The sequence below is a fragment of the Mustela nigripes genome, chromosome 4, assembly GCF_022355385.1.
Source record: "Mustela nigripes isolate SB6536 chromosome 4, MUSNIG.SB6536, whole genome shotgun sequence".
Taxonomy (NCBI): domain Eukaryota; kingdom Metazoa; phylum Chordata; class Mammalia; order Carnivora; family Mustelidae; genus Mustela; species Mustela nigripes.
Genome location: NC_081560.1, coordinates 112,371,512 through 112,395,173, shown reverse-complemented (window position 1 = coordinate 112,395,173; position 23,662 = coordinate 112,371,512). Strand labels below are relative to the sequence as shown.

The following is a 23,662-nucleotide window of genomic DNA, read 5'->3' as shown; positions in this document are numbered from 1 at the left end:
GGCGCGGCTTCCGTCCTGGTTAAGATGGCGGCGCCCGGGGTCCTGTGGAGCGGCCGCAGAGGGTGCCGCCGCCCTAGGCGAGGTCGGGCCGCCCAGCGCGGAAGAACCGCCCCCAGCAGCAGCACCACCACCGCCTAGCAAACATTTTCAGGCCCCGCCCGGGACGGCAGCCGCACCATGGATTCTTCCAGTTCATCCAACTCTTGTTGCTCCGTCGGCTCCGCCAGTCCCGGCGCTGTCGTGCTCCTCTACTCGGTAGGCGCCCGGGGGAACGAGGCCCGGGGCGGGGCCGCGAGAGAGGACCCCCCCACCCCCAACCCCGCTCGGTCCCGGCCTCCCACGGACCACGACCCCTGGCCGGAAAGAGTGGGTGCCGGGGCCGCCGAGGAGGGGTTAGGTGGTTGACTTGGTTTCCAGGGCAACGGTGTCTCGCCGCGCGTGTAAATGCGTGTGTGCTTTTAGAAGTTTCTGCGGGCGATGGTTCCTCTGGTTCCTTTCCACTCGCTGCTCCCCGTTTCCTCTACCACGCACGGGGCCTTCGGAAAGCCCGTGGTACAGGAATGAGGCGTGCGAGTTGGCTCTCCGTCTCCCGCATGGGCTGCCTTTTGGTTAAACCTGAGAAACCTGCGGGTCTGACCTGGCCGGAGCTGCATCAGCGTGCGGCTCCCCAACCCGCCCTTTTGTTGCTGCCGTTAGGTTCCTGGGAGAAGAGTCTTTGGCTGGTATGTGGGCATAGAGTTTGTAAGACGTGAAGTGTTTAATCTAGAAAGATTGGGAACTTCTGGAAATTTTTATTGCGTTTTTGTCTTCATCCGTACTTTTCGCGAAAGTCATTCTGGAAGACACCAGAGGCCACCCAGCCTCTCCCAGCTTGCCCTACAACCCCCAGCCCCGTCCTCCCTCTCCTGATTTTAACTGATCTTTTTTGCTGCCGCAATGTTGGTCACTCACAATTTATGTGAAGAAATTATGAGGTGAGCCCTTTGTAGTTCTCAGGGTGGTACAATTATGGGGGAACTGATCTTTTTCTTTTTAACCACTAAATTAATTTTTATCTACTTTACAAGGAAATAAAAGAATGCATTTTCAAAGCATGTTACTATGACAATTATGGGGGAACTGATCTTTTTCTTTTTAACCACTAAATTAATTTTTATCTACTTTACAAGGAAATAAAAGTGCATTTTCAAAGCATGTTACTATGTCCTGCAGGTTAGTGCCAGTTTCTGACTTTAATGTTAATGTGTGTAAGAAGGTCATAACAGGGAGAAGATGAAACAAGATAGATGAAAAACTTGGTTTCAGAAGAGAACCAATATATACCGCTGTATATCAGGGAAACAAGTTTCTCCATGTTCCAAAGAATACTGGTGTCTCTGTTTCCGTGATGTAGAGAGCTCTGGGCCTATAATTTCTGTTAACTGTCCACTTCTGTAGGGTTAGTACTTTAACCTGTCTTCTCATCTACCTTCTTACCCCACACCTCTGTAGTAGAACTATTTTGACCTCGTTTTCTGACTCTGGTATTCCAGAGCCAAGGTGCAGCGACGCAGCTTGCTGTGTACATCCGCTAGCTTTTTTCTGCCCTAAACCGGTTTGTGAGTTGACTGCAACTTTGCACCTGTGTGTTAAAGGAAAGAACTGGTTTTTTACTTCCCCGTTTACCCCTGGTTCTTTCATGATAACACTTTTGCCAACTTTCTCACATGAAAAGTTAAAGCAATTGTATGTGAGCTTTTTCTGCTTCTGAAGCTGGACAGAACCCTCACTACTGCCTAGTCTACTTTCATGATGACCTGAACTTTTTCTTACTATTTCAGGCTGGCCTTCCTTCCTCAGCCACAGGTACTGTACAATACTCTAATATGAGAGTAGTGCTCAGAGATATTTAAGATACTCCTGATTGCAGCAAACATTACTGCACTCCTTACCTGTAGCATCCTGCTCATTCTCCACTCCCAAGATGTGAAAGATCCACCCCATGTGTCCTTGGACTTGAAGTCACAGCAATAAACAGAGTTGAGATAAGGGCAATGACCGAATCACGCACAGTATGTTGTTGGAGGAAAGAGAAGGAGCACCGGACCTGTTCCAGGCTTCAGAGAAGGCTTTTAGGAGAAGGTGATACCGGAGCTGAGTTTCTGAGGTGTGACTGGGAGATGAGGGAGGAGAAGAAGACTGGCCCAGGCATCCCTGTAAGAAAGCCAGTTCTTTGCATGTTTGGGAGAACCAAGAGGTTAGGTAGGGGTCAAATAAAGGAGATGTGAGAAACAAAACTAAGGAAGTAGGCAGAAGGTACTTCCTAAGGGAGTTTTATATACCAGGTTTATACCCCTTAAGGATAAAGTCTTCACTTTCTGAGGGAGCATTTCAGGATGATCAGATTTGTATTTTTGAAAGTGTAAGACTAGGTTTCCAGAGTGGTTGTTTGTGTGGATAACCTTTACTTGAGCACAGACTGTAGGAGAATCTGATTGGAGAAAGGAATCGGATGCCAAAAGCGTGGAGATCAGCAGAACACTACTGCAGTAATTCCAAGAAGTGATGAAAGCCTGAGGCAATGGCAGTGAGCCTGGGGAGAGGGGAGATGGGCGTGTGTGATATTTAGGACAGGGGAAGTGCCGTGACTAAGGAAGAGGAGGTTTCTGTGATTTGGCCTCTGGGTGGATGTTGATGCCTTTTGCTCATAGGAAATCTGGGGAGAGGAACAGGTTTAGTCGGGGTAATATAATAATTTCAGTTTGGGATGTGTTCAGTGTGAGACGCCAGTGGTAAAATGAATGACTTTTAACTAATGGATTATTATTATGGACCTGAGAACTTACAAAATGTAGGGGGAGACATCCAGATAGAGTTAGAAATATGGTACCAGAGCAAACAAGGTCTGGCCTAAATCTATGGATTCGTCAGACATCAGCCAGTAGATTGTATGGGAAGCCATAGGTCTGCCAGAAATCTCTCCTCAGAATGAAAAAAGAAGAGTGGGGCTGGGGAATTACTGGTATATCCAGAACCCAAACTATGATTTCCTGTTAAAGTCTGAATGAAAAATCTGGACTCCTTACAACATCTTACAAGACTATGTAATTGCTACCTCCCTGATTTTACCTATCTTGTGCACTGGTTTTCAACCACGCTGGCCTTCTGTTTCTCAGACAGTAAGCCTGCTCTCTCAGGAGGGCACGCCGTTCCTTCTGTGTGGCATGCTCTTTTCCCAGAAATTGGCATTGCTGCTCCCCACCCCGATTTTTTTTGAGGTCGCAGCTCAAATATCACCTCTCGAAGAGGCCTTACCCAATCATTCGATCTAAAGTAGCTCTCCAGTCACTCCTTCTCGTTACTCTATTTTCTTCATATTCCTTTTCCAGGGTTGTGCTGCTCTCAAAGCTCATTGTTAATTTTCCATGACGTTTATGAGCCCATTGTTGGAACACAGCCGCTATTAAAAATTAAAGATTAAGTTTTACAAATTTACAGTTAAAGAAATTGTTAAAAACAAAAGTAACAAATACTAAAAACTCAGCACTTCCTAATTATTTTACTAGATTTTACTATTATGTATGCTTTTAGGTTATTTATGTCCGAGACGCTGGGAGATGACTATCCTATGTAATCATGTCTACTACACAGCTCTCCCCAGCTCCTTGTTCAGTGAGGTCATGTTGGTAGCTTGAAATCTGCCATGGTGGGAGTGTAAATGCCACCGAAATTGGCAAGTGCTATAAATCAGGGCTCTCATGTAGTTAAACACTCATCGGCATGCTACCGCTAGTACGCCTAAGTAAACTTGTTTATTTGTTGTCTGTCTTTCCTTAAGGGAGTGTAGGCTCCTTCAGTACACATTCTTTATTTTTTCTTTAAGTTTTTTTTTTTAAAGATATTATTTATTTATTTGGCAAACAGAGGTCACAAGTAGGCAGAGAGGCAGGCAGAGAGAGAGGGAGAAGCAAACTCCCGCTGAGCAGAGAGCCCGATGCAGAGATCGATCCCAGGACCCTGGGATCATGACCTGAGCCGAAGGCAGAGGCTTTAACCCATTGAGCCACCCAGGCGCCCCTTTAGTACACATTCTTTGTCTGCTTTGTTCGTGCTTTATTCACAGCCTGTGGACCAGTGCCTGGTACATTGTGGGCTCTTCGTAACTCTGTTGAATGAATGGAGCCTCCAGGGCTTCAAAAGAAAGGTACGAGGGGCGCCTGGGTGGCTCAAGGGTTAAGCCTCTGCCTTCAGCTCAGGTCAAGATCTCAGTGTCCTGGGATCGAGCCTGGCATCGGGCTCGCTGCTCAGTGGGGAGCCTGCTTCCCTTCTCTCTCTCTGCCTGCCTCTCTGCCTATTTGTGATCTCTTTCTGTCAACTAAATAAATCTTAAAAAAAAAAAAAAAACAAGAGAGCGGTACGAGGAGAAGCCTGTTTACTCGCAAATAAGGAGGGGGCTGCTGTAAAAAGTAAGAGAGAAACAAAGTGGAGAAATAACCTAGACCTTTTTTGGGCTCCTCTTTGTATTGTGCTCCTGGGTAAGTAGACTTGTAAATATATATATCTTATGATGGTAAATACTTCTCCATCATGGTTTTGGGAAGGCCAACGAATGAGTAGTTAACACTCAACCCTAGCTGCATGTAAGAGTCACTGGGAGTACTTTTAAAAATCATTCTGATGCCCAGGTACCATTCACAGACCAAATTAATCAAGAATCTCTAGGGGTACCTGGATGGCTCAATCATTTCAGCGTCTGACTCTTTATCTCAGGGGTTGGTCTCAGGGCGTGGAGCCTACTTAAAAAAAAAAAAAAAATTTCAAGGTGCCTGGGTGGCTCAGTCATTAAGTATCCGCCTTTGGCTCAGGTCATGATCCCAGGATCCTGGGATGGAACCCACATCGGGCTCCCAGCTCGACCAGGAGCCTGCTTCCCCCTCTCCCACTCCCCCTGCTTGTGTTACCTCCCTCGCTGTGTCTCTCTCTGTCAAATACATAAATAAAATCTTTAAAAAAATAAAAATAAAATCTCTAGGGGGGCCTGGGCATCAGTACATTTTTTAAGTGCCTAGGTTATTCTCATGTGCAGCCTGGGTTAGAAACTGCTGGATTAGACGTCAGCTGGGCCAGAGTGGGAGAAGTGGGAGCGTTAGCCTGGGAGTACTAGGGAGCCCTCATCTGCAGGGTTCAGGAGGTGGCTTCATTCAGTAATTTATTTTTTTCATTCTACAGTGATTGAGTGCTTACTAAGAAGTGAGAAGACAAAGCATTACCTACACAGACCTACACATTACCTACACAGACAAGAAGTTTATAGGCATGTAGGGGAGATACCAATCCAGGCTAATGACGTATTTTAGATGCTGTTATGAAAGGCTCAGTCAGGACTCAAAGAAGATGATCAATTCAGTCTCGGTTGAGGGGGGAATCGGGAAATGGTACACAGAGGTAAACATGAGCGGTGGTTGATGGCTGAGTATTCCCAGGTGAACAGTGCAGAAAGGGTCTCTCCCTGTTTCTCTGTCTCTCTCCTCTCTCCCCCTCCCCCTCTGTATATATGTATATACACACGTATACTTGTATGTATTTTATGTATTTTGTATATATTTTACATATTTGTAAACATATGTAACCTGTTTATAAATGCCTGTATGTTAATATATATAATATATATTTGTCTCCCCAGCTGATTCTGATCCTTTTCTCTTTCCACCCCCAGGACCACTAAGTGGAAAGTCTCTGAGTCCCCTTTTATCTCTAAAATTATATAATTTATGATAGCTTGTTGCATTGTACCAAGTCTGAGTCTATATATAAACTGCCTTTTGTTTTTCTAATGAGAAATGTGAAGTTTGAGAAGGTTCTTCAAACTTAGAATCAAGAGCATAGTATGTTACAGGGAGTTGCCGTTTTCCACCAGAATTCTAGCAGTTAGATTTTTCCCATGTATATTCTCCATATATGTGTTGATGTTTGCATATTCATATGTTTTACGTGCTACCCTTTTTATGTTGAAACTCACAAATGGTCTTCTGTTTATATTCTTATTAACCTGGTCATGTTCTCAGTTTAACATTCTGTATCTTTTTCATTACTTCAACATATAGTTGTTCAATTATGCTATATTCCAAAAGCAGCTTGGTGTTGGGAAATACATGTGTTTCCCACCTTCAAGATAATTGCATCTTAGACATGCAAATGATTGCAGGGTTATGACTACATACCCTAAAATATGTAGGTAGTAGGCAAAGACATTGTAATGAGAAAGGCAGAGTGCATCCTTGTGCGCAGCTCACAGAGGGTTTTCATAGCAGGGATGCTTGAGCAAGAATGACAGAGGAACAAAAAGGCCTTCAGGGCCCAGAGATGAGCAGGGACCAAGGCCCAGAAGCATGTCCACAATAGATTGTATTAGGGAAAGGTGAATCACTTGCTATCGAGTAGACCTTGAGCATGGTGGGCAGTGAGTCTAGAGAGGGAAAGGACAAGCACAAGTTCATAGAGTTTCTTGTATGATACCAGAAGTGGCTTAGGCCATAATTCTGAAGGAGGTGGGGAGTCATTGAAGTATTTTAACCAGGGAATAATTTGGTCAGAATTGTGTTTTGAAAAGAGCACATGGGAGCATGGAGGGTTGATTCAAAGGGGCAAGGAGTGAGGGGGTTAGAGTGATAAAGTGCACAGGCTAGACCTGGGACCGAGGAGTAGTCCTGCTACATCCTGAAAGGCCACCTGGACAGGATTAGATGGATCATGTGTAAGGGTGAGGGAAGAGGGTCTAGGATAAGGCAAAGGGATGTATGTGGCATGGCCGTTGTTGAGATTTCTGGGAAATAATCAGGTTATAGGATCGTACTGAGGAGAAATGAGATCAGTTTGGGAAAGGCCAAAGGTGAAGTGTTTGCAACTAAATGTGTTTGTCAGGAACTCACATGGGTGAAGAGAACAGAGCAGGAAATTCAACAGCGTGTATAATTAGGATCTAAAGCCAGCTGAGTAGGTGTGAGGACTCAGCACCGTGTATGAAGATAGGAGGGTTGGAGATGTTAACATTAAGGGAAGTGGGAAGAAAGAAGACATATTTTAGTTTGGGGGGGGGTTCCCTTCAGGTTGAGAACCACTGGTTTAGGGCAATGGGGTAGATCTTCTGCTGTGACAAGAGTAGTGAACTAAAAACCAAAGTAGGAAAATTTCAGGATGGTTGGAGATGGGGAAAGGAAGGAGCCTTTGGGAATGGCATCAGGCTGGAGGGAGGTCTAGGAAGTTGAAGACTAGAAAGAGACGAGGGTTGAATGATTAAATTTGAAAGAAGTAATAATGTGTGTTGCGTTTTCTTCTAATAGCAACGCATGAAAAATAATTCACATGTCCATTATTAAAAATAATGCAGTGGAAGGAACTTAAAAGAGAGGGAAGCATTTATAACATAAGGTGGAAAAATTACGTGGGCAAATCAAAATGTATGTGTGTCAGGGGAGGGAGTGTGTCCACATGCCCAGAAAAAAAAAGCATCCTCTAAAATGGACCCTGGGTCATTGGACAACAGGTGATTTTAATTTTCTTCTGTGTGTTTTACTGTATCTTCCAGATTTTTATAAGCGCTTTGGTAATTAGGAGAATTTTTTTTTTTTTATGAAACCGTCTACCTGTTTGAGATAAAGTAAAGAAGTAAAAGTGACCTGATTGCTAAGCATATTTTCTCCAGTAAGTTGACAGCTGCCCCATAGGTTAGTGCAGGATAGATGTTAAGTTCCTAGGGTCTACCCAGCCCCAGATGGAAGACAGCCTTGTGTCAGCAAAACCCATAGTAGCTAGGGAGAAGGGATATGGCTCTTGGCTTCCCATCACAGCCCCATAGATGGAAGTGGCGGGAGCCATGCATGACCAGGCGTCTCCACCATCTCAGCAGCACTTCTCCAGGAGGGTAAAGGCCAAACCCCAGCCCTTCCGTCACCAGGGAAAAAAGTATTTGAAGAAGTTGAAGTTGCCTCCACTAAAATGCTTTAAAACAATAGTTAATACAGGAAAATGTGCATACCATATTTGAAAAGGCAAGATAAAACTATATTTGGTATGGTCCACATTTTGAATAAAAACTGTGTATTTGTGTAGCTGTGAATGAAAAAAAAGGAAAAGTAGGAAGTGGTAAAGAGTTGTTATTCCTGGGGTATAAAATTGTGGGCAATATATGTTTACCTATATGTTTCCATGTTTCCAAACTTTCCATAGTTAATATGGTGAGCAGTGTGGGATAGAGGTTAGGAGCAAGGTCTGTGAAGCCATAAGGCTCAAGTTTGAATCATGTCTCTGCCCTTTGCGAGCTGTAGAACGAAGTAAGTTATTTGGGTTCTTTGTGCCTTGGTTTTCCCATTTTTGTGAGGATCATTCCTGTATTTAGGAATAATGCCTTAGAATAGGGCATGACATTTAGCAAACAACTACACACGTTAGCTAAAATTATCATTATTACTATTATTACTTTTATAATCAGAAAAACAGAATTTTAAGAATTAACAATTCAGAAGTCATAGGTAACCTGATAAATAGCGGTTTCAGGGGCTGGTTGGATGGAAGCTAAACTGTCCGGAGTCAAAAGGGGATAAGAAAGTAGTCCTAGCAAGAACCGACTGCTCGCCAGTAGCTTCTCTGGGAGCACTTTTTCTTTTTTTTTTTTTTTTAATTTTTTTAAATTTTTTTATAAACATATACTATATTATTAGCCCTAGGAGTCCAGGTCTGTGAGTCGCCAGGTTTACCCACTTCCCAGCACTCACCATAGCACATGCCCTCCCCAATGTCCATAACCCCACCACGCTCTCCCTACCCCCGCCCCAGTTTGTTTTGTGAGATTAAGAGTCTCTTATGGTTTGTCTCCCTCCCGATCCCATCTTGTTTCATTTATTCTTTTCCTACCCCCAAACCCCCCACGTTGCATCTCCACTTCCTCATATCAGGGAGACCATGTGATAGTTGGGAGCACTTTTTTCTTAAGTGAATTTTCCTTTTATTTGCACCCATATATTTTTATTCGGTTGAACATAATTTTGAATTTCTGTTGTATGCTCTTATTTTAAAGCTAAGTAGAAGAGACCAACAAATTTCATCAATGTGTTTGATAAAATTGATCAAATAAAATTGATTGTAAAGTTAATCAGATTATTCTCGAGCTTAAAGTCTCAGTCTTTGCTCTCTTTCTTAACTTCCCTGGAGGGATCCTGGATTTACAAAGACAACAAGCAGAAATAATAAAATATTATACTCAATATCCATTTTGTGACCCAAACTATCATTACATTTCCTCTTTTTCTTTTCTTTTAAGATTTTATTTATTTATTTGACACAGAGAGACACAGTGAGAGAGGGAATACAAGCAAGGGGAGCGGGAGAGGGAGAAGCAGGCCTCCCGCCAAGCAGGGAGCTGGATGTGATGCAGGGCTTGATCCCAGGATGCTGGGATCATGACCTAAGCCAAAGGCAGATGTTTAACGACTGAGCCACCAGGCGCCCTTACATTTCCTTTCCTTAGTATAGAAAGATGTGTTATCAGTGTATTCATATGTCATAGCATAAGAATGTGGGCAAAGATGAAACCTTACCAATGTAGTCTCTAATCTATCCTGATTTACTTTACATTGTAAGCTTTACTTTCTCTCATTTGCCTTACCCACAGAAGGAGCTCAAAAAATGGGATGAATTTGAAGACATTTTAGAGGAGAGGAGGCATGTCAGTGACTTGAAATTTGCAATGAAGTGTTACACACCTCTTGTCTATAAGGGAATTACTCCTTGCAAGCCAAGTGATATTAAATCTAGTGTTCTCAGTTCCGAAGAGGTTCATTATGTCATTAAACAGGTAAGTGATTCCGTCTTCAACCACAGCTGGACTTGTTCATTGTCAGTAAGGAACAACACAGGTTTGAACCGCACAGGTCCACTTATACATAGTTTTGTTTTGGTTTGGGGCTTTTTTTAGTGTTTTTTTTTTTAAATACAGTACAGTACTGTAAATGTGTTTTCCTTATAGTTTTCTTAAAAACACTTTTCTTTAAAAACAGTCTATAATGCATGTAACATCAAAAATATTTGTAAATCCACTGTTGATGTTATCGGTAAGGCTGTCAGTCAAGAGTAGGCTATTAGTCACGTTTTGGGGGAATCAAAAGTTACACGTGGATTTTCAACGCACATGGGGGATCGGCACCCAGCCCCCATGTTCTTCAAGGGTCAACTATAGTCTGACAGGGAAGGATGCTAGTTGTACAATTACAATGAATATGATACAAGACACGCCAGTGGGAGCCCAGTGTACAGGGGCAGTAATTATAGGGCAAATGATTTTGTGTAAGGAATTAGAAAAGTGACTTTTTTTTTAAATGATGCCTAAAAGATGGTTAGTGGTTTTCCAGATGAAGTGAGTGAAGAAGTATTCCTAGCAGAGCAAATAACTTTTTCCCCATGGTTAAATCTCACTGCACATTAAAATTGCTGGAAAAAGTGTCAAGAGTCCCTGTGCATAGATCTCACCCCCATATGAATTAAATCAGAATGTTGGGGAAGGAGCCAGACATCCTAGTAATAGTTTTTTTTTTAAATTTGACAGACAGAGATCACAGGTAGGCACAGAGGCAGGCAGAGAGAGAGAGAGGAGGAAGCAGGCTCCCCGCTGAGCAGAGAGCCCGATGCGGGACTCGATCCCAGGACCCTGAGACCATGACCTGAGCTGAAAGCAGAGGCCTTAACCCACTGAGCCACCCAGGCGCCCCCTAGTAGTAGTTTTTAAAGAAGCCCAGTCAAGGGGTACCTGGGTGGCTCATTTGGTTAAGTGTCTGACTCTTGGTTTCAGCTCCGGTAAGGATCTCAGGGTCGTGAGATGGAGCCCCTCGTTGGGCTTCATGCTGGGCGTGGCACCTGCTTAAGATTCTGTTTCTCCCTCCCTCTCTCTCTCAAAAAAAAAAGAGAGAGAGAGAGAGAAGAAGGAGGAGAAGCCCTGTTGGTTCCAAAATATAGCAGAGCTTGGGAACCACCAGCACATTTTAGCAACTAGAGAACATGCATACGCAGAGTCCTAGAAGCAGTTTGGTATGACCGGACCAAAGAGAGCAAAGACAGGGTACAATGGAAAGAATGTAGAGAGCCAAACGGGGGCCACATCACAGAGAGTTTTATAAACTATCCAGAGCAGAGGGAGCAGCTGGGCATCTCAGTTAAGTGTCTGACTTCAGCTTGGGTCAGATCTCAGGGTCTTGAGATCAAGCCCCACGTTCTGCTCCTGCTCAGTGGGGAGTCTGCTGGAAATTCTCTCTTCTCCACTCTCTCTCCCTCTGCCCTCCCCCTACTTGTGTGCGCATGCTCTCTCTCTCTCTCTAAAAATAAATAATAAATCTTATAAACCATCCAGAGGAGTTAGATTGAACCCACATACAGTGCAAAGCCAATGAAAGGTTCCAGATTGGAGTGTGGCCTGATCAGTTAATGTTTTAGAAACACCAACGAATGGAGACAGGAAGTGAGGTTATGATGCTCTTCCAGTAATCCCTTTGTAGGATCACAGTTGCCTAGACTGCGGTTGTAGAAACAGAGATGGACAGATTTAAGAAATTTAAGAGGTAGGGTTGCCTGGGTAGCTCACTTGGTTAAGTGTCCATGTTTGGATTTTGGCTCAGGTCATGATCTCAGGGTCGTGAGCTAGAGCCCTGCGTCAGGCTCTGTGCTGAGCATGCGACCTGCATAAGATCCTCCCTCTGCCCCTTCCTCCTCCTCTCTCGCTCCGTCTCTTAAGAAAAAAGAAGAAAGAAAAATTTCAGAGGTGGGGTAGACCTTATTTATGATCAACTGGATGAATGATGGGAAGGAAAAGAGAGACAGGATGACAGAAGCAGTCACTGAGATAGGGAACTTAGGAGAGGGATTGGACTTGGGAGAAAAGCTAGGTCTGTTTTGGGCATGTCATTTGAAGACATCAGATAGAAGTATTCAGGGGGCGCGATTACAGCTTCCTCATGGCTGGCCCTCTCTGTCACATTGTCCAGGTGCTCCCAGGCTTTGAGGTTTACCTGTAGAGACTGTGCTCCATTGACTTTGTTTGTTTGTTTAAGATTTATTTATTTGAGATAGTGAGAGAGAGTACACGAGCAGGGGCTGAGGGAGAAGGAGAAGCAGACTCCGCTGCTGAGCAGGGACCCTGATGTTCAGCTTGATCCCAGGACCCCCAGATCATGATCTGAACTGAGGGCAGATGCCTAACCTGAGCCACCCAGGTGCCCCTCCACTGATTTTTTTTTAAAGATTTATTTATTTATTTATTTATTTGACAGAGAGAGAGATCACAAGTAGGCAGAGAGGCAGGCAGAGAGAGAGAGGGGAGGAAGCAGACTCCCCGCCGAGCAGAGAGCCCGATGCGGGACTTGATCCCAGGACCCTGAGATCATGACCTGAGCCGAAGGCAGCGGCTTAACCCACTGAGCCACCCAGGTGTCCCACTGATTTTTTTTTTTAAGATTATTTATTTATTTATTCGACAGAGAGAAGAGAGAGAGATCACAAGTAGGCAGAGAGGCAGGCAGGCAGAGAGGGGAAAGCAGGCTCCCTGCTGAGCAGAGAATCTGATGTGGGACTCGATCCCAGGACCCTGAGATTAAGTGGGTTAAGGCAGAGGCTTAACCCACTGAGCCACCCACCAAAGTGCCCCCTCTATTGATTTTTAAGTGGAATTTAGTCTGGCCTACAACCTCAGAGAAATTCTTTATCTCTGCTGTCTGTTTTCTTCTTTTTAAAAACATTTTTTTAAAGATTTTATTCATTTATTTATTTATTTGAGAGAGAGAGAGAATGAGTAGCATGAGGAGCAGAGGGAGAAGCAGGAGCCAGACCTGGGGCTCAAGCCCAGGACTTCCAGATCATGACCTGAGCTGAGGGCACACTCTTAGCCAACCGAGCCACCCAAGCGCCTCTGTCTGCTTTTTTATGATTTGAACGTATGACCTGTGCTCCTAATCCTTTTGGTTTAATCTGCCTGTCATGATTTGTCTTGGGAGAAACTACTAGTCCTGTCTGACTCAGGCTATTTCATAAGTGAAGTAAAGTTTCCTTATCAGTTAAAACCTAAAGACAGTGGTTCTCAATATGGCTCTTTGTTAGAATTACCTGGAGGGGGAAAAAAAATTACCGCAGAACTTTCATAAGAAGGTTAGCTGTTATTTTCTACTAGTACGTAAACTCCATGAAGGCAAAAATTTTTATCTCCCTTATGACTCCCTTTTTTTTTCTGTATTCTATATATTTATCTCTGTCTCCCTCTCTCTCTTTTTGCTGTATTATAGTGCCTAGCACATAGTACACTTCCAATAAATATTTCTTGAATGAATGAATGAAAAAAAAATGCTTTTGTCCTGTCCACAGTGATTCTGATATAAATTGGTCTGGAATAGGACCCAGGTATCTCTTTCTTCTTTTCCTTTTTTAAAAGTTCCCCCAAGGAATTCTCATATGCAGGCAGGTTAAGCCTGACTGATATAGGCCAGTGTTTCTCAGACTTGGCTGTTCTACTGCGGAAAAAAAATAAATCACTCAATGTAGGTAGATTGGAATTGCTATAAATTCAGGATCATGCAGCACAGCTGGGCCTTCTGTGTTACCCAAGAATTCCTTGTTTCCCCAGGGAACTCTCTCCCGTTCTCCGAACTGGAGTGTCAGTGTCAGTCCTCCAACCGAGGACTTTCTGAACCTCCAGCCTCCGCCCCTTACCCTCAACAGGTGACATTTCTTCCTACTTCCCAAAGAAAATGTATACCGTTATATGACCACTCTCAACTTCATGCAATCAAGCTACGAATTTACCTGTATCCGATACCCTCATTCTCTTCTTCCCTCCAGGGAAAACAGGACAGGATGCTCTCTCTCCTGTTGGAGTTCAATCCCTCCTCTATTGCTGAGCTCTGAACTTGACCGGCTCCGTCCTCCTCAGGGACTTTGCTTATGGTCTCTCCCCTCAAATGTCTTCAACCTCTTCCTTTTCATTGGCTCTTTACCGTCATCCCTGAACTCGAGCAGTCCTCTTCCTGCCGAGATCAGCCTCGTTTGAGCAGATTCCTTCTCTCCTTGTGACTCGGCTCTTCCTTTCCCGCTTCTCTACTCCGGGAAGAAGTCGGCTGTGTTTGCCATACTTGGGGCTCTACTCTCTCACCCTCCTTGTACACGCAGCTCCCAGGCATCCGGTTTCTAACCCACTGTAATTGCTCTTTCCAAGACTGAGAATGATTCCTTCCTGATTTCTAAAATCAACCTTGTTGACACCCTTTGTAGCCCTTGGCACACTCTCCCTCCTTTGTTTCTGTGATACCATATTCTCCCCCTTACTACCAAAAATTTTTTTAAGATTTTATTTTTAAGTAATTTTTACACCCGCTGGGGGGCTCGAACCCACAATCCTGAGATCAAGAGACACAGGCTTCAACGGAACCAGCCAGGTGCCCCCCCCACCAAATCTTTTTCATCATTCCTCAGTTGTCTTTGTGGGCTTCTTTCCCTTTGCCTGTCTGCTGCTCCTCAAGGTTTTGTTCTAATCCCTTCTTATTCTGCCTACTTACTGGGCTGTTTTATGTATTACCAGAATTGTAAATACCTTCCTTATGCTGATGTCTCCCTATTATATTTTTATAATATATTATTATAAATAACAATATGTAGTAAATAATAACTGGTATCTATTGCTTCAGCCCAGATCTCTTTTGAGTTTCATACATGTATTTTTATGTATTTTATGTCCACCGGAATCCCTACTTGGAAAATCCAAAAGCATCTCACATGCGGGATATCTGAGTCAAAGTCTTCGACCCTCCCACCCGCACCACTATACCATGTACATCCCCTACACCCACTTCTGCATATCTCCAAGAACGGCCCTTCCATATGCCTGCTGCTCCTACCAAAAATCTCCACGCCGTCTTCAGCTTCTCGCTTTTCCCTTCCTGTGCTGTGGGTCACTAAGAGCTGCTGCCAGTTTGCTCTCCTCAATAGCTCTTGTCTGTTTCTTTCCATCTCTGCTGCCAACTCAGGCTGCCTCTGTCTCACAGAATGCTATGCAGCCCTTGAAGGGCTTTCAGCCCAGGAAAGATGAGATTACTTCTGCATTTAGGATATGATCGCCAGGGGCAAATGGCTGGCTCGGTGGGTTGAGCATCTGCCTTTGGCTGAGGTCATAACCCCGGGGTCCTGGGATGGAGCCCCATGTCAGGCTCTCTGCTCAGCAGGGGAGTCGTCTTCTCCCTCTCTCTCTGCTTGCCTCTGTTCCTGCTCATGCTATCTCAAATAAATAAAAATCTTAGAAAAAAAAAGAAACCACTCTGGTTTGTGATGTAGAGAACAGACTGAGAAGGGACAATGCTGGGCGGGGAGTTACAGAGCTAATGCTCATCTTTTAATCTTATCTTAGGTTTCCAGGAAGAAGGATCTGGAAGGGGAGACATATCTGTTGGGTGAATGAGAAGCCCGATTGCACAAAATAAGAGAATAGGTCATTCTCTGCTTCTGTGCTTTCCTCCAGTCCTGGAGAAGGCCATTCCTTCTGAACTGACCAACCTGCTCACCTGTGTTCTTCCATCTGTCCATTTCCTTTAGATCCCCTGAAGACTTGTCTGTCCTCCTCTTCAGCCTTCTGCATGGGCCAGCACTTCCTGGTGGGGGGGTGGGCAGGAAGCCCCTTTCAGCCATGTATTTTTTTTTTAATGCTCCATTTCTCTTTCCCTTCTCATCCCACCTCCTCAAAGGTGTCGTGTGTCCTTCCCGTGCACCTTCCACGTTCAGCAGGTCACTGCCCTTGATTCCCGTAAAGGTTGTTATGCATCTCCAAGTGACCCGGTCCAGGGGGTCCTTTTAGTCTGCACTGTGTTTCTACTGTGCCCAGTTTTGTTGGACACTCTCCTGCAGGACCTCTCTTACCTTCACATCATGGTATCACACAGTACAGTTCTCTTGCCATTTTCCTTATTAGTCTCTTTACAAGTTCTTCTATCCCATGGGTAAGTGTTTGTCAAGGTTGAACCCTAAGCCTTCTTATCTTATCTTATCATCCTGCAGCCTCCCTGGTCCATTTTATACACTCCCGTCATTTCCATTTTTATCTGTAGTCTGCTGATTCACAAAGAGGACCTCTAGCCTTGGCTAGATAATCGGGGTTCAGACTCTTATCTCCCACTGTCTTCCCCTCTGCAGTTACTTTATACGTCTCCAAACACATCAAAATCAGTATAGCCACCTTCTCAACCCCTGCACAACACTGTCTTCTACACCTGCTCTCCATCCCCAATTTCAGGACGGCCCCACCATCCATTCTGTTGCCCGAAACAACCGAGCATCTCACTGCCCTTCCCCTTCCCTTCAGCCTATTATTGCCTTTTGGGGGCCTTTTCTGTTTCTCCCCTGAACTGTCGTGATGGCTTTCCAACTGTATTCCCTTTTCCTAGGCTTGTTTCCTGAAATCCATCCTTACCACCAATCCATTGATTCCTCTGTTCCCCTGAAAAAAGATAAAATACGAAGCTAGGGAGAGGTTGATTATCCGTTTGTGAAGGTACCAAGCGCCACAGAATTTAGCTTGAAATGGCTAATTTTATGTGTGTTAATTTCACCTCAATTATTTTTTAAAAAAGAAGCTATTTCTCCACTGCATGTAATTGAGGTAACTGGGACTCCAGCATCCTACCCTCTCATCTTCTGGCCCACATCCTGGAACATTCTCCTCTGTGAAGGATAAATACAGTTTATCACATAGACACCGTTCTATCTCAGCGTGCTCGCTTAAGGGGTCAAATTGGAGTTCCTGAGGACAGAAGCTGCCTTACTTATCCCCGTCTCCAGGCCTAGCATACAGCCAACATGTTGTTCTCTTTAGAAAAAGATGTGGTGCCCTTCGGAGTAAAGAGAGTTCTAGTGTGAGGGCACTGGCTTCACTAGTTACATGGATACTTTGGAAAGGTTTGTCCCAGTGACCTGTAGATCTGATACAGTCTGAATGGTTACTTCAACCTGATCTTCTATTTACTTTGTGTATTACCTTGTACGTTTACCTTGTGATAGCAAGGGGCAGGTCGAGCGGCAGCAATCCGCTAAAAGCACACTGGTTCATGGGCAGCAGCTTACTTCAGAGAATTTGGCTGTCAGCTTCTTCTTTTTTTTTTTTTTTTTAAAGATTTTATTTATTTATTTGACAGACAGAGATCACAAGCAGGTAAAGAGGCAGGCAGAAAGAGAGAGAGGAGGAAGCAGGCTCCCTGCTGAGCAGAGAGCCCGATGTGGGACTCGATCCCAGGACCCTGAGATCATGACCTGAGCCTTAACCCTCTGAGGCTTAACCCTCTGAGGCACCCAGGCGCCCCTGGTTGTCAGCTTAACAAATCAGATGGAAAGGTGAGATGCTTTCCTCGAGGGCCTGTTCTCTTTGAATTACCATCTTTGAAGTTGTCTAAATAGGATCATTTATCTACTTGAGTTATGTTGGAAAGTAAATTGCGCCGGTTGAAATGAAAGCAAATGTAGCATTTTTGAGCTATGTAATAAGGGTCCGTTTGGAACTAGTTGTAGCGGTTTGAGTAAACACGAGTTCTGGCTTTTCTTCAAAGACACATCCCTGCTTTCCCTTTCTTTCTAGCTTTCTAAGGAATCCCTTCAATCCATCGATGTCCTCCGAGAGGAAGTCTGTGAGATTTTGGATGAGATGAGCCACAAACTGCGTCTGGGAGCCATCCGGTTTTTTGCCTTTGCCCTGAGCAAAATATTTAAACAAATTTTCTCAAAAGTGTGTGTAAATGAAGAAGGTATTCAGAAAGTAAGTATTGCTTGTTTAAAAAGAAACCTCTTCCGCCTCATGATTTAGTCAACTTTAAGACCTCTCACATTGCACGAAACAAGCAGGCCCTCGCCCGCTGGCTTCCTGGCTGGCGGAGGAGGCTTTGTTTTTCTGGAGAGTGGTACTTGTTTACTTTCGGACCTACAGACTTCAGACTAACTCACTTGGTCCAGTAAGACTTCCAGACTAACCTCATGTTAGGTATCTGCAAAGCTACAGAAGTAATACCAAGAATTTCTGTATACGACCCACCTGCATCCCCTTACAACATTTCCTTTATCCTCTCCTCAATACTCTGCCATGTTTTTCCCATAAGCAACATTCCCTTATGGTGCAGTTATCAGAATAAGCAAAATGACATTGATACAACACTAATACACAGTACTATACAGCACTGATACAACACTAGTACACAGCAGTACAGACCTCATTCATATCTCATGGATCACCAGTTTTATCTTGTATAGTGCAAGAAATCCTACATGGGATTAACATTCAGCTTCTGTATCTCTTTCGACTCCTTTAATGTAGAACAATTCCTTAGTCTTTGTGTTTAGTTTAGGAAAAAAAAAAAAGACAGGTTATTTTGTAGCATGTCTTGATTTGGATTTGAGTGATGTTTTCTCAGGATTAGACTCACTCTGTAGAGCTTGGGCAGGACACAACATTGTATCTTTCTCCTTCAAGGAGTGCGTGGTGGCTGTCTGTCCCCTTACTGGTAGTGTTCACTTTCGTCATCTGGTATCAGCCGCTGTGAAGTTACCCTGTTTCCCTTGGCAATGAACAAGAATCATGTGAAGAGAGACTCTAAGGATGGTGAGGGGTCCTGGTTTCCAGCAGAGTCTCTGCCACAGGTTTCACACTGATGATTTTTCCTGATTGCCAGATGGCGATTTTTCTAATTGCATCACTCCAGAGTTATTTAACAGGCACGGTGTAGTCTTTTTTCTTCTGGAAAGAAGAGCTTTTCCTATTTTTATTCATTTATGATTTTTAATGTTTTGCCTCTTATTAAGAAGCTCTTACCTCCCTTGGCCTTCTTCCATATGTCTTTTAATGTTTTATTCAGTCATTTACTTTCATGTATTTCTTGTTTTCCCCTCTGATGACTATTCTGTAGTTTGCTGGGTTAGTCTCTGGCTCTGTCTCAGAGAATGTTTGGGGGGCACCTGGCTGGCTCAGTCGGTTGAGTATCCAGCTCTTGGTTTCGACTGGGGTCATGACCTTATGTGTCATGAGATCGAGCCCTGCGTCTCTGTGCTCGGCAGGGAGAGTCTGCTTGAGATTTTTCCCCTCTGCGCCCCACTGCACGTGCTCCTGCACTCTCTCACTCTCTCAAAGAAATAAATAAATCTTAAAAAATAAAAGTGCTGGGGCGCCTGGGTGGCTCAGTGGGTTAAGCCGCTGCCTTCGGCTCAGGTCATGATCTCAGGGTCCTGGGATCGAGTCCCGCATCAGGCTCTCTGCTTGGCAGGGAGCCTGCTTCCTCCTCTCTCTCTCTCTGCCTGCCTTTCCATCTACTTGTGATTTCTCTCTGTCAAATAAATAAATAAAATCTTTAAAAAAATAAAAATAAAAGTGTTTGATACAGCCATCCAGAGAATGTTGACTGGCCACGTCTTCTTAACTGATCACACATGAGCTTGCCTTGGTGAATTTTATCTAGATTTTTTAAAAAACAGATAACACACTGATCCCAGAATATTTTTGAGGCTCAGAGCCTATGGAACATATCTGGAAGTTCAAATTCCTTCTAACTAAGGGCACCCATTCTTCCTGGTGGAAAGTCCGGTATATAAATAGAGAAATACCATACCGCTCATTTGACCTACCAATGCAGATTTGTTTTTATTAATCTACCTGAGAGACAGTTTGTTCTCTCTTACTGCAACTCAATCGGTCTAGCACACTGCGTAACAGCTAAGTAGGCAGAGAGGCAGGCAGAGGTGGGGTGGGAAGCAGGCTCCCTGCTGAGCAGAGAGCTCAACACTGGGCTTGATCCCAGGACCCTGAGATCATGACCTGAGCCGAAGGCAGAGGCTTAACCCACTGAGCCACCCAGGCGCCCCAACAGCTGATTTTTTAATTCAGACTCACTTCAGTTCCACTCACAGCTTGGCCATTGATGAGACGCGTGACCATGTCACAACTGGGGAACCTAGTGCTTAGGCCTTATTTACAAATATGTGATACTAAACGGTGCATGTAAAATGCTTAATATGGTGCCCAATTAATATGTTAGTGATCATCTCTCTTATGATGATCTATAAAATGTACATTTTTAATGTTCTTGCAGTATGTGAGGTAATTTAACTAGAACTCTGACATAAGTTTTCTGTATGTATTAAGGAGGCATGGGTAGTATTCTGTCTGTCCATATATACCCGTTCTTCCATTTGCTGATGTGACATGTGATTTTAATAATAGGAAAACTGAGAGTATTTGAACTGTAACTTTTCTTTTAAAGCTACAACGAGCCATCCAGGAGCACCCAGTCGTCCTGCTGCCCAGTCATCGAAGTTACATTGACTTTCTGATGTTGTCTTTTCTCTTATACAATTATGATTTACCGGTACCCGTCATAGCTGCGGGAATGGGTGCGTATTGTTTTTCTCCTCTTCTGCTTTCATTATTAGAATGAAAATAGTCACTGAAATGATTTTACTGGTGATTGAGAATGAGGATGCAGATCCCCTCTCCCTTCTGCTGTCTGACCCCATGTCGCAAATATAATAAATATATTATAAATATTATAATAGATAATTAATATAATATAATAGATATATTGTAAATATAACCCCAGATAGTCAGGATTAGGTCTCTCTGTGCTGTGCTTCATTACAGACAGAAACAAGGATAAGTGCACACGGGGGTTTTGGTTTAGATTTGTAAATGAGATACCACTTGTATATATGACCTGCCTTTGCTTTTTTTATTTGTTAATTTATACGTGGTTATCTCTAAGGTCAGGAAATCTAACTTTTTTCTTTTACATATTTTTAATTATGGTAAAATACACAAAATGTTATGTCTGCCACCGTAACCATCTTGAAACATATAGTTTGGTGGTATTAAGTACATTCACGCTGTGAATCCACACACGGATCTCCACCTGCTTTTCATCTTGCAGACCTGAAATTCTGTCCCCAGTCAGCACTGACTCCTGCTCTCCCCTCAGCTGCTGGCCACCACCATTTTACTTTCTGTCCCTAGGAATTTGACTGCTCTAGATACCGCATATGAGTGGAACTTACAGGATTTGTCCTTTCGTGGCTGGTTTCTCTCACTCAGGGCATGTACTCAGGGTCTGCTCATGTTTCACCATGTTTCAGAATTTTCTTCCTAAAGGCTGAGTCCTGTTTGGCTGGACTTAAGAGCACATGTTGTTTATCCGTTGTTCTGCCCGTGGACGCTTGGGTGGCTTCCACATTTTGGCTATTATGAATAACGCTGCTATGAACATAGGTGGGCAAATGTCTCTTTGAGTCTCTGCTTTAAATTCTTTTAGGTATATACCCAGAAGTAGAATTGCTAGCTTATGTGCTGGTTTTATTTTTAATTTTCTTTTCCTTTTTTCTTTCCTTTTTTTTTTAATTTTTAATTTTCTTCACTTGATCTTAGCCAAAAGGCCGAGAAGCGATAATTTTTAATTTTCTTGAGGATCACCGTATTGTTTTCCATAGTGACTGTACCATTTCACATCCCACCAATGCAGTGCCCGAGGGTCCAGTTTCTCTGCATCCAACACTTAATTTCTTGTGGTTTTTGTGTTTTTTTTTTTTTTTTTTAAGAGGAGAGAGAGAATGCAAGCAGGGGGAGGGACAGGCAGAGAGGGAGAAACAGGTTCCCTGCTCTGCAGGATTCAATCCCAGGACCCTGAGACTGTGACCTGAGCCGAAGGCAGACACCTAACCGACTGAGCCACACAGGCGTCCCTGTTTCTTGTTTTGTTTTGTTTTGTTTTGTTTTAATCACAGTCATCCTAATGGGTAGGACATGGTACACAGTGTAATTTTGATTTACATTTCCCTGATGACAAGCAGTGTTGATCATCTTTTCATGTACTTTTGGCCATTTCTGTATCTTTTTTGGAACAGTTATCTATTCAGGTCCTTTACCCATTTTTGAATTGGGTTGTTTCTGTTATTGTTGTTCTTGAGTTGTAGGAGTTCTTTATGTATTCTAGAGAAGAATCCCTTATTAGATACATGATCTGCAAACATTTTTTCCCTTCACCCATCGAATCTCTCCCAAAGTTGGACTCTTCAGTCTGTCAGTGGATCCTCTGATGCACAGAAGCTTTTCATGGTGATGTAGCCCAGTTTCTTTGTCAGTGTCTTTTGTCCTCTGTGCTTTTGGTGTGCTGTCCAAGAAATCATTGCCACATTTAACACCATGAAGTTTTCCCTCTATGCTTTCTTCTAAGAATTTTATACTTTTAGGTCTTACATTTAGGCCTTTGATCCATTTCAAGTTAATTTTACATGCAGTGTAAGATCAAGGCCTAAATTCATGTCTAACATTATAACATTCAGCAGCATAGATGTACTGTGGTTGCAGTTCTACAGTATATTCTCATATCGGTACTGGAGGACTGATTCCTAAAAGCAGGATTGCTCATGCAAACATTATTTATCTTCTCCCTTTGGAGGGAGCCAGGAAAGTTGGGATTCAGGCATACACCTTGGTTAATAAATGCAGTCAACAGTAAGGTAAAAATTGCCAGGGACTTAAGTACTTTAAAAGCATTTTCATCCATACAGACATGTGAGGAAGTTCTTTGAAAGTTAGGGAAAATGGGAAAAAGGAGGGTTTTAAAACCGATGGTAGAATAAAGCATCCCAGAGTTGCTTTATTTAATCTGTGCCACTAAAAGAAGGCTGATATTTTTACCTCCTGGGTTAAAAAAAAAAAAAAAAAAAGGAAGGTGGGAGCTGATCTGTCCAGCTGTCAAGCTTGGAAGACACAGGCTGCTCTGTCATCAAGCAGAAGCAGTAGCTAAAGTACTCGATTATGGGGACGTCACCGAGCTTGTCAGGTTGCCTGTCGTGGCCCCCGTCTCAGGTCGGTTGGGTTGTAAACACGGAGGTGTGTGGGGGTGCATGAGGTAGCCTCCCAGTAGGCCTGCCCCCACTGTCCCTTCTCTCCCATGATTCTATTAGATACTTCTTCGGACAGATATTCAGCTCAGGAAATATGAGTAGTGATATCATCGTGTGGTCTTCTGATATTTCTTTACAGAATGTGGGTTTAGGTATTTATAGAAAGTTTCAGGATCTGCAAATACCGATGAACCCCTTCTCTGTGTTTTGTTTAGACTTCCTGGGAATGAAGATGGTCGGGGAACTGCTGCGGATGTCGGGCGCCTTCTTTATGCGGCGCACCTTTGGTGGCAATAAACTCTACTGGGCGGTGTTCTCTGAATACGTGAAAACCATGTTGCGGGTAAAGGCAGATAATATCCCAGTTACCTTCAAGCCACATTTCCTTTTCACTCAAGCTTGAGCTTGCCATAGGATCTTACTTAAATTCCTCACTCCTGAATGGCCCACTTGGCTACTTGTCCCCCACAGTGTGTTTCAGGCTAGGGGTGGGGGACAGTTTGGGGAAAGGAATCAAAAGAACCTTTTCTCACTTTGAGAGTAGGCAAAGGGTTTTGTGTTTTGTTTTGTTTGTTTGTGTTTTCTCTTTAAAGAATGGTTATGCTCCTGTTGAATTTTTCCTCGAAGGGACAAGAAGTCGCTCTGCCAAGACATTGACTCCGAAATTTGGTAGGTCCTTTTGAGATCGAAAAAATATACGTCCAGGTGTGGGGTCATCATAGCTGCTAAATATGGCTGGACA

At 43.6% G+C, this 23,662-nt stretch overlaps 1 protein-coding gene across 4 annotated transcripts in view; it reads left to right on the top strand.

The window, feature by feature from the left end:
- Positions 1 to 23,662, top strand: part of GNPAT (glyceronephosphate O-acyltransferase) — a 36,520-nt gene that overhangs the window by 453 nt on the left and 12,405 nt on the right. For 2 of the 4 annotated variants that reach the window (XM_059397332.1, XM_059397331.1), the window contains exons 1-6: positions 54 to 255; positions 9,647 to 9,829; positions 17,621 to 17,797; positions 20,286 to 20,415; positions 23,136 to 23,263; positions 23,514 to 23,589. In XM_059397332.1, the coding sequence (XP_059253315.1) occupies positions 178 to 255; positions 9,647 to 9,829; positions 17,621 to 17,797; positions 20,286 to 20,415; positions 23,136 to 23,263; positions 23,514 to 23,589 (772 nt within the window). In that variant the 5' untranslated portion in view covers positions 54 to 177. Of the gene's footprint in view, positions 1 to 53; positions 256 to 9,646; positions 9,830 to 17,620; positions 17,798 to 20,285; positions 20,416 to 23,135; positions 23,264 to 23,513; positions 23,590 to 23,662 lie in introns of those variants that run through there. The other 2 variants (XM_059397334.1, XM_059397333.1) reach the window with 2 other exon arrangements.